Source organism: Poromitra crassiceps (assembly GCF_964638095.1).
Source record: "Poromitra crassiceps genome assembly, chromosome: 6".
NCBI lineage: Eukaryota > Metazoa > Chordata > Actinopteri > Beryciformes > Melamphaidae > Poromitra > Poromitra crassiceps.
This window is the reverse complement of record NC_139627.1, coordinates 17735148-17745314: the sequence shown is the minus strand read 5'-3', so window position 1 is coordinate 17745314 and position 10167 is coordinate 17735148. Positions and strand designations below refer to the sequence as shown.

Genomic DNA, 10167 nt, shown 5'->3' with positions numbered 1-10167 from the left:
TCAACTTGACAACATAAACATTCTAAATGTTAATAATTCTGTAATTAATGGGTCTTAATTTCATTTAGCGGTTCTTGTAGATTGACTTTGTCCAAACATGATGAATGCCTGGGGCAGCAGGCCAAGGGAAATGAGTGTGAGTGTATGTGTAACTTTAACCCACAAGATTGCAGACAAGCAATTTCATAAAACTCGTTTTATTCTTTAAATACAAGCTATTTAGAAACAGTTTTTTTTCAGAGATCAAGAGACCCAGATACCAGGTTCACCAAATAAAGCTGGTGCTTATGAATAAATAGATGATTTACACAAAACAACACTTTAAAACAATTATTACAAAGCATAAAAATACTTCTCATTTTGACATTGTGGAAAGTTCCATTTAATCACCCTGGAGAGAAAAATAATTTAACTCCCAAAACATTACTCTCATGACACATGGAGAGAACCACCTTTAGGAAAATATTTCAGAACTTAATCATACGGTTTCTAATGATTTAAAGTTCAAATAATGAAAACGATGTGGAGTTCATTTTTATTTTTTATCAAGCTTGCTTTTGGAGAAATCATTGTGAGCAGTACAGGCTATTTGTACAAGTGGAACATGTTGACTTTCCCATTCACTTTCTGTTGACCGCTAAAATCTGACTCAAAACTCACCGAGTTCCTAAATGGTATTCACTCAGATTGCTCCACATCTCTTATGTTATTTTATTCTAATGTTGGAAAACTATTTAAGTTGTCATAAAGCAGAAGCTAGATGTATTGGCCTATAAGAAAGTGCAATACATAGCAACAATTTAAGAGTAAAGTGAAGGTGGCAACACTAGAAGATCTGCATTAAGTGAACACAAAAGGATAATGGCAAAACTTTGTAAAATGCCTAATTTACTGTTGCCTGTTAAAACAAGTCAGGAATGACATTACACTATGAAGGGGAGCTCAACAAATAAAGGGGTGAATATAGTTACAACTGCTGTGATTTTGAAAATCTATCTTGTACAGAGAATGGAAGGGCGTTTTGAAAGCGGAGATAATAGCCTAAGTTGCCTAACAATGCTCAAATTCAAAATAGCAGTTAAGTGACGTTCACTAAAAATACCATGTCTTAGCTGCAGAGAGATAATCATCAGTGAACTGAGCACAAAGTGAATCTGAGGCACAAACAGTGGGCTATTAGTGTCGTATGGTTATATGCAACAAATCCAGAGTCAGAGCATTCTCAGCAGTATTGAAGGAGCCATTTCTTTCAACTAATCATATGCTTCTACAGGTTTAAAGGCCATAAGAAGAGCAGGAATCTTAGGTTACCGGTCACATTCATTTGCTCTACAGGATGAAGCTGTAACCCGTGCCAGAGTTCAGTTGGTTGTCAGTAAAATATCAAAAGACAGTTTTTAGCGCTCGGTAGCGACAACCCGAAACCGGGCTGTGGGTGTGAAAGGTGACAAACATTCAGCGGAGCCTAAACAGCGTCTATGCTCTTACGTTCAAGTCCCCCAAAAGCAGTGTCCAACACAAAAAGGAGAGAAGCTTTAATCTGTATTAGCTATGAAATATTGCTTTATCTCTAATACAATATATCTGTTAAAATATCATCAGCCATGAGTGTCATGGCTAATGGCTAAAGTGTGAAGCTGCTGATTTTTACATCTTTGTCTACATATTAAATCTCAAACTTTATGTATTCTTATTATTAGCAATTTTATGAATTAGAATCTGGGGTTAGTTATTTTATTTTTTTTATTATTCGGAAAGACAGAAAAAAACATTTCAGCATGTCGGGAATTAATAGGCTATAGTGTTTTTCCTTTCAGTGCTCAAGGAACTTGCTACACTAAAACTGCTCAATTTCTGTAGCTCACTTCCTATCAAAAATATTGAGTTTCATTCCATTTGTTAAAACGTTTATGCCTCCAAAAATAACTCTTTTAATATATAAAAAAAAAGTTTGATACAATCAATCTCTATGCATATATCTTCTGTACATTTGCACAAAGCTGGGTGGAAAATTCAATGAAATTGAGACAATGTGAGATGCTGCACTTTGCCCTAAAATGTAGAGAACATAAGATACCTGATAAGACACCTGATCTAGCCTCATTGGGGAGTGCAGGAAACTGAACACGTTAGCCTGAGTGCAGATCTGCATTATGCTTTTACAGGACTGGACTCAAAAGGTATATAGCACTTATTAACCATGAGACCCTCCTCTGTCGTCTTTACACAGAGCACTCGTACCAGGAAATCGGCAGTTCTGATCTACTTTCAAATTCTGCGTAAAGACAGCATTTCCCTAGCTTTGATAGACTCTTTGACCTGGTGAAAAAAAATCACAGCGTTGAAAGTGCCCCCCCGCCTCAGACCTGTTTAATATTTAAACGGCTCTGAAGTGCTTCATTGTGTCCTCACGCTGTTGTAGGAGATGCATTTAGCGGATTTAAACATGAATCAGATTTGAGGCTTTGCAGTCAGGGCGTTTACATGCACACAATAAGAGAGAATAATCAGGTAACTGGCAACAATCTGACTTCCGCGTTTACATGCACTTTAGTAAATAGCGGGGGAACTCACCTCAAAGTGTGTGAATGGACATTGAGATTGGGCCATGCACTGAATAAAGCTGATGATTCAGCAGAAAGGTAGGTGTGTTTATCAGATTTTCTCAAAATCCGATAACGGCCTTTTATCTGATAAAGGATATGGGTTTATGCGGTTTACATGACCACTAGAATAATCAGGTAACTCCAGAAATCAGATAATGATGGGTTTATTAGTGTGCATGTAAACACACTCAGTGTGCAGTCCAATACTTTCATCTGACCACCACCTGAGAAGACAACACAGGACACCCACAATCAACAGTCAAATCTGTCAATCTTCAGAGTGCAGTAAAGCTGAATATTGCCAATGGAAACGCCATAGTAACCATGAAGTGTAATGTAAATATAGAGCTCAACAGTTGCCGCCCACCTTTTTTTCCTGTTTTAATTTTCTTTTCTTTTTTGTGTGCTGCTAATCAAATGTTTTATGGTCTCAATGGAGAAATGAATGGGAAGTCACTTCCAGGAGCCACCAAAAAGTGGGCGGACACTGTTGAGCTCTAGTCCAAGGTGGCTGACGGGCTGGAACATTAAATCCCTTCATGAAATCAATCATTGGTATTTGAGGGATAGCTGGCAAATACTGGTCAGCAGTGAAAGCGAACAGTTGCTTGCCTAAAATCCATGTTTAAATGTCAACGGTCTCTGCATAAAACGCCAAACTGTCGTTGCGTTCTTCCCTTTGATTTTGCGTTCATACACAGTCGCAAAGAACTCAGAGCAGTGTCAAGTGAGCCAGAATAACATTGAAACTTCTGGTTAAAACCTTCACAATAATGGCAATTAAATAAACTATTAGCCTTATTGATGCATGTTGCAATGTTTTGTGTGTGTCTGTGTCATCCGAAATACACAGAAAATATAGAAGACAGAGAATTAAAAGTCAATTTTAACCCATAGTGAGTTCGACGGTTCTGTTTTTTATTTATTTGCCCAGTTACAAATTACTGCTTTTATTTTGAAGGTAAAAATTCCTATCTTCCTGTATTGTCTGTTTCTAATGGGATCGATTTAACTTTACAGGATTAAACTTTAAATTAATTGAGGGTCTTCACTCTTCAATTATTTAATGCGGGATTGATTAATTAACATGCGCGGCGTTAATAGTGGGCACTTAACGCAGATTATGTGTTTTTAGCAAGTCGTCAAGACTGATGCTTGTTGAATGCCAATGCAATCCACTTGTGCCATTAGGCTGTAGGCTATTGATGGCTAGTTGAATGCTCCTATTGTCTATCATTGTCTTCCGTGGCGAAGGGGGGCTGTGTCGTCACCTGAATTGCATTTCGCCACTTGACACGGCGACAGCGTTATCAAAGAATTCCACTCTGGGACCCGTTTTCACTTTTTTGCATTTTCAGGCCCCAAGAACGGCGTTTCCATGTAAAAGGACGGCACTAATGCAAAAAAATGCAGGGGAACACTGCCGTGTAAACAGGGCCTAAGTACATTTAGTTAGTGGACAACATAAATAAAGCTGAAAGTATCTTGGCAGAGACCAATGGGAACCTAAGTGACAAAATAATGGCAAGTTAACCTTAGTTTTCATCCAGTTACATCCAGGACCTGAAACCATGAAACAAATCTATTGTTCAGCAGAAGTTTTCCTGTGCAGCATCAAGATAAAATAACACGTGGAAGGAGAAAAGAAGAGGAAGTTGCTCAGATCTCAATGTGTCCCTGCTCTATGCTGTGTAAAGTGGCTTTACAGTAACACCTTGTCACATGTACAGTATCTCCTCTCAAGTATTGAGTACGGCGGTTAATGACGTTAACTTGCTACAATATGTCCATCTTTTGATTCAACATCGTAAAATTATAATAAATACATCGCGTCTGTGGGAAACATTCATTGAGACGCTTCTGTCTGACGGGAGCCAGCAGGAAGCCGGGAAGGCAGAGCAGAAGAGAACGGGGTCAGAATGGTTTGGTTGCATTTGGTCGTGTTGTCGTTTTCCACGTCTAGCGTTTGGGCCTCTTGGATTACAGCAGCTTTGGTGACCGCAAAACATACAAACGTAGGTGGTTTCCTCGACAGAAAACCAGCGCCACGTGTTAGTTTGACATCCCAGGACGTTTCCTCTGCGGAAAACCAGAGTCACGTGTTAGTTTGACATCCCGCTGAAGTCCAGCGAGGGGCGAAGACATTCCCGTCGCTGCAGGAATGTCCCGCCGCTGGCTGTCTGTCGTCTGGGTGATACAGGCTGCATGTCCGACTAGCTGTTGCATTCGCATGTCCTGCCGCAATCAACGGCTTCTTCTCTTTATTAAGTGTTGTGTTTTCCTGTGTTAAATATGTAGTTTGAATTCGAGCCAGGTGAGAGTGTGAGTTAGATAGTGTGTGTGATGTAGAAGAGGAAGTCCATGTCCATGGCAGTCTGTGGGACACTTGCGCTACCTCCGTGGATGACTGGGATCAGGGCGCTGTCCAGCTCGTTCATGTAGCGCTGGGGAAGGAGCCTGCCTCCCGAGCCGGCCTGGTACTCCACCTGGGAGACAAACATGAAGAAAAACTCACCTCAACTAGAAAAAAAAGAAAAGAAGTAAAAAAAAAAAAAAAAAAAAAAAAAGTCAACTTGCAGTCTAAAGTTACATCCAAGTCTGTCCAGACTCATAAAGCACACGTTCCTTGAAGCACACGGTGTAGTCATTTGGCCCTTCAGCCTTATGGCACTTTATGCAATGTTTTGGGGGGTACGTCAACAACACGGCCAATCGTTTTTAACATGGAAAATGGTCCTACACCAAAGCCTAAACCCACCCCTCGAACCCAGACTCTCTACGCTAGGGCAAATGGGCCGTAGCTAGGGATAGGAAGGTCGTAGAGTCTACGACCTTCCTATCCCTAGCTACGGCCCATTTGCCCTAGCGGACAACCTTTCTGGGGGAAACCCTGAATGTTTACACCTTTGGTATTATTCTAAACTGTAGCGCGGTGAGTGTGTTACCGTGTCAGCCTGTGAGTGTGTTACCATTCGTGCATTCCTTTATAACTGGGAACTGGTAATCTTACGACTTCAAAGGTCATGAGCTGGGACGGTGATGTCACCAGAGCTGGTATTTCCCATTCCAAACTCGTAGGAGCCTCAGCAGCCGCGACCTAAAAAAATCCAAGATGGCTGCGCCGCGCAACAACAGTAGTTATAATCGTAGTAATGTTGTTTAGCACTTCTGTTTTGTTTGTGTCTCATCAAATCAGCTGTACACACAGCACTGCATAACATCTATCTGTGTGGACATGAGGCTGCAGTGTTTGTATGCGCAAAATGCCATGTTATCAACTGTTATTGCTAACAATGGCTAGCCTGGCTAGCGACTGGATCTGACCAGTGAACAGTGAACTTCCCAGCTCAAGTTTTCTGCAAATGGAATGCTAACAAAACGGATGTGACGTCATTTAGTCTCAACATCCCAGTTATTTTGTGATAAAGGAATGCGCCACATGTCAGCATGTGAGTGTGTTACCATGTCAGCCTGTGTGGAGACTCGGAGTGAGAGTGAGTTGATGCCGCTGGAGGTGAGCACAGCGAGGTGAGGACTCAGAGCGCTGCTGGCTGCCACAGCCATCTCCCTCTGGAACACGCTGCAGGACGGCAGCACCGTCGCTAGGCAACCGTCAGGATTCTTCAACTGGTAGAAAACCTAGAGGGACGTCAGGACAGGTACAGTCACACACCTGGACTGGCAGCTCGAAACCAGAGACTAGGGCTGGGACGATTCACTTATCTCCTGATTCGATACTATCTCGATACTTGGGTGCCGATTTGATATTAATTGCGATTCTTAAGTGTTGCGATTCGATGTTACGATTTTCGTCAGCTTTTTTTAACACTAGACCATTTTTAACACTAGACCATGGGAAAAAGCTTGAACGTTTAATGGAGTTGTAGCAACGGTGGTGAAGCAGGCATGTATTTCACTTTCAAAGCGCGGCCTGGCTAGTCCTGTCCTGTCTAGTAGGAGGTACAGCCAATAAAATTGTAATGAAAATAGGGATCTAGTATTCCTATAGTATCCCTATAATATGCCTATATTGATTCAGTAATATTCCTACAGTAGGCCTATTCCTATATTTCTATAATATGAATATATAAATATAAATTCCTACAGTATTCCTAAAATATTCCTATAGTAATCCTCATATTTCCAAAAGCAATGCACATCACAGGTGAGTCAGTCTTTCTGACTAGAGTATTTCAGCAGCAAGTCTGCCTGCTAGATCGCCGGCAGGCAAGTAGCCTAATGGCCCAGGTGATGGCCCACAATTAAAATAGCCCCATTAACAACAACAAAAGCAGTTGACGGCCGAAAAACTGTGAAACAATAGCCAATGAAAACGGCATGCTAATAGAACGTACAGAATACAAGATCCTCTGTCTCTGTCTCTGTCTCTGTTCACACTATACAACTGTCTGTCTTGTAATCAAGAGTCTTTGAGTCGTTTTGGTTTTCGCACGACAGGGATCAGTGTTGCAAGTTGCCCAATTGCTAGTTCAGATTGCATTGTGCTAGTTCAGATTGCATTGTGCTAGTTCAGATTGCATTGTGCTAGTTCAGATTGCATTGTGCTAGTTCAGATTGCATTGTGCTAGTTCAGATTGCATTGTGCGGGCGGAAATTGGCTTGGGCGGTTGGAAATAATTTGTATTGCGTGGTTTTATGGATTTTATGGATTATATACTTTTATGCTGAGTGGGAGTGTGAGAGCGCGTGTGTTTGGAAATGAAGCAGGCTAAAAAGTGAGCAGCCCTCGTTCTTCCCTGCAACCCAGCGCATTTCTCGCGTGTGTTTTTGTGACAAAACGTGGTTTGCAGAGCAGACAGACTTATCAGGGACTCCTCCTGGTGGAATATCTTGTAATGTGTGATGATCCCATATAGTGTGAAAACCAAAACGACACAAAGAGTCCCGATGACAAGGCAGACAGTTGTATAGTGCGAAAGGAACAGAGACTGACGACTGACGAGGATCTTGCAGTCTGTACGTACCATAACAAACATCCAGGGAACAGAGACTGACGACTGACGAGGATCTTGCAGTCTGTACGTGCCATAACAAACATCCAGTCAAGGGAAACCCACCTCAATGCATCTAATGGAGCGTCCGTCCGACTCAAACTCTGTGTCCTGCTGCATCTTCACACTGTGCACTCCTTCCAGAGGTCGCCCGTCAACCCCACTGCTTATGCTGCAGCAGGGACACATCAGATGACATCATAACATCAGATGACATCATAATAAAGCAGTCGTACATGAGACCTGTGATAAGACTGTGGCTTCTAAACAGACCACTTGCTGCAAGCAACAAGATGAATCTATCATTTTCCAACCAGGGAAGCTCAGCCATTTATACAGGAACACCCTGTTCACATTCACACACACACATTCATAGCTGGAAGCTGACCAGTGCAACCACAGTCTGATCTGCTGGCCACTGAGCGGTTGGGGTTAAGGTCCTTGCTCAAGGGCACCTCAGTGGTGGTAATGAGGGAGGGGCATTGAACCGACGGCATTCCCCAACTAGAGGGCACCCGGTAGAGTGCATCTCTCCGCCACCTGAGTGATAACCCATGCCAAAGTTTTGTGGTGTTACATTACGTGAATCCATTTGGAAGTTAGGCCACTTTTTGCGATTGGCCATGAGCATTGTCACGCCCCTTTTTGGCCAGTGGGCGTGGAAAGTTAATCAGTAAAGTTGGCCGACAAAGTTTCGTGCAAATCTGTTCTTAATGTTTTGAGATATCCTGTGGACAGACAGACAGACAGACAGACAGACAGACAGACAGACAGACAGACAGGCAGACAGACAGACAGACAGACAGACAGATACCGGCCAAAACATGGCTTCCCGGTAATACAGTCTCAAAAATGATGCTTGATGAACTTCATTGGAGGATGGCAAGCTGCCAATTACCTCTAATGATCATGTCATCTAAACAACAATGTTATGACAGACCAAAAAGATGTTTGTGGCGGCACCAATTTTAGGGATGAAATCATAGACGCTTGTACAGCCCACAGAATGGGTCAAATAGACCCATCAACAACATTCTTGAACACGGAGTTGGATTAGTGTATAAATGACGTAAAGTGTGTAAATGGTTGTGTTTGGCGGTGCTCTCACCCTGTGTTGACAGTGTGTAAATGGTTGTTTGGCGGTGCTCTCACCCTGTGTTGACAGTGTGTAAATGGTTGTGTTTGGCGGTGCTCTCACCCTGTGTTGACAGTGTGTAAATGGTTGTGTTTGGCGGTGCTCTCACCCTGTGTTGACAGTGTGTAAATGGTTGTGTTTGGCTGTGCTCTCACCCTGTGTTGACAGTGTGTAAATGGTTGTGTTTGGCGGTGCTCTCACCCTGTGTTGACAGTGTGTAAATGGTTGTGTTTGGCGGTGCTCTCACCCCGTGTTGACAGGTGCACTCCAGTCGACCCAGCGAACAGTGACATTTTCTCTGAGCTCCCCTCCGTCGTTCTTGCCACAGGGTATGTGGAAGTCCGTCTGCTCCCTCAGGGCACTGCGCAGAGACTCCATGGTCTCTGGAGGAATTTGCACCATCAACCCATCTGACACACACACACACACACACACACACACACGTACACACACACACACACGTACACACACACACACGTACACACACACACACACACACACACGTACACACACACACACACACACACACGTACGTTAGACTAGTCCAACAGCAAACCGCAACCACAGCAACATGACGAGGTCATTCAGTCCAGGCTTTGTTTTCACTGTAGCTGAACAAACAATCACTGATAACCTTTTAGCATTTCAGATTTCACACATATATTATGGATGACGAGTACATTAAATGAGCAAATGTTGCTGTTGTATGCATATCAGGTGACAGTGTTTTATTTTAGCTCTTCCAAAAACAACTTTTTTTTCCAGGCAGGGTCATCATCTTTCACGTATATAGAAAAGTAAAATAAAATGAACTACAAAGATGATTTATCCCAAAGAAAATAATGCTCAAGAGGTTGGCAACGATTTTAGATAGATTTTTTTGGATAGATTTTTAGACTATAGGACAGATGACTCTTTTATTGCTTAATTCACAGCCTGTGATTCGGGTATATGATGTATTATTAAAGGCCGGCTTTTCCGTGGGGGATATGAATATATATTAAATCTCACGCCCCTAAGGTTTTCGAATCCGTTGAAATTTTTGAAATTGGAAGTTTACTCACAGAGATATCAACCGAAATCCACTCTGTGTGTGGTGGGGGGGGGGGGGGGGGTGGGGGTGCGGGTGCGGGGACTCGAAATACTACATTTCCCACAATGCACTGGGCTCGCGTGGCCTTCGTTTTCATGCCCACCCCTCAGGCATTTGAAAAAGATGGCTGCCTTTTCATTTTTGTTGAAGACCTCTGAAGGGGCGTGGAGGACCTCTAGAGGCGGGACCATGGCTCACAACAGTTGTAGTTCATAGGTGCACGACTTCCGCAAGGCGGGGGATGTCGCTCTGACGCGTTTTGCGTCAGAGCGACATGGAAATAATGTGATAGATGCTTGATAGGCATGGCAGTTAATAACC

At 42.8% G+C, this 10167-nt stretch overlaps 1 protein-coding gene across 1 annotated transcript in view; it reads right to left on the bottom strand.

Annotated features, from left to right (window-relative positions):
* Nucleotides 1-197: 197 nt before the first annotated feature.
* The window catches only part of zfyve16 (zinc finger, FYVE domain containing 16), a 48718-nt gene continuing 38748 nt past the window's right edge, over nucleotides 198-10167 (bottom strand). Inside the window, exons 15-18 of the mRNA XM_083638938.1 lie at nucleotides 9001-9163; nucleotides 7685-7790; nucleotides 6069-6245; nucleotides 198-5092 (exon numbers count right to left, since the gene is read on the bottom strand). Of these exons, the coding sequence (XP_083495064.1) occupies nucleotides 4934-5092; nucleotides 6069-6245; nucleotides 7685-7790; nucleotides 9001-9163 (605 nt within the window). The 3' untranslated portion in view covers nucleotides 198-4933. The remainder of the gene's footprint in view (nucleotides 5093-6068; nucleotides 6246-7684; nucleotides 7791-9000; nucleotides 9164-10167) is intronic.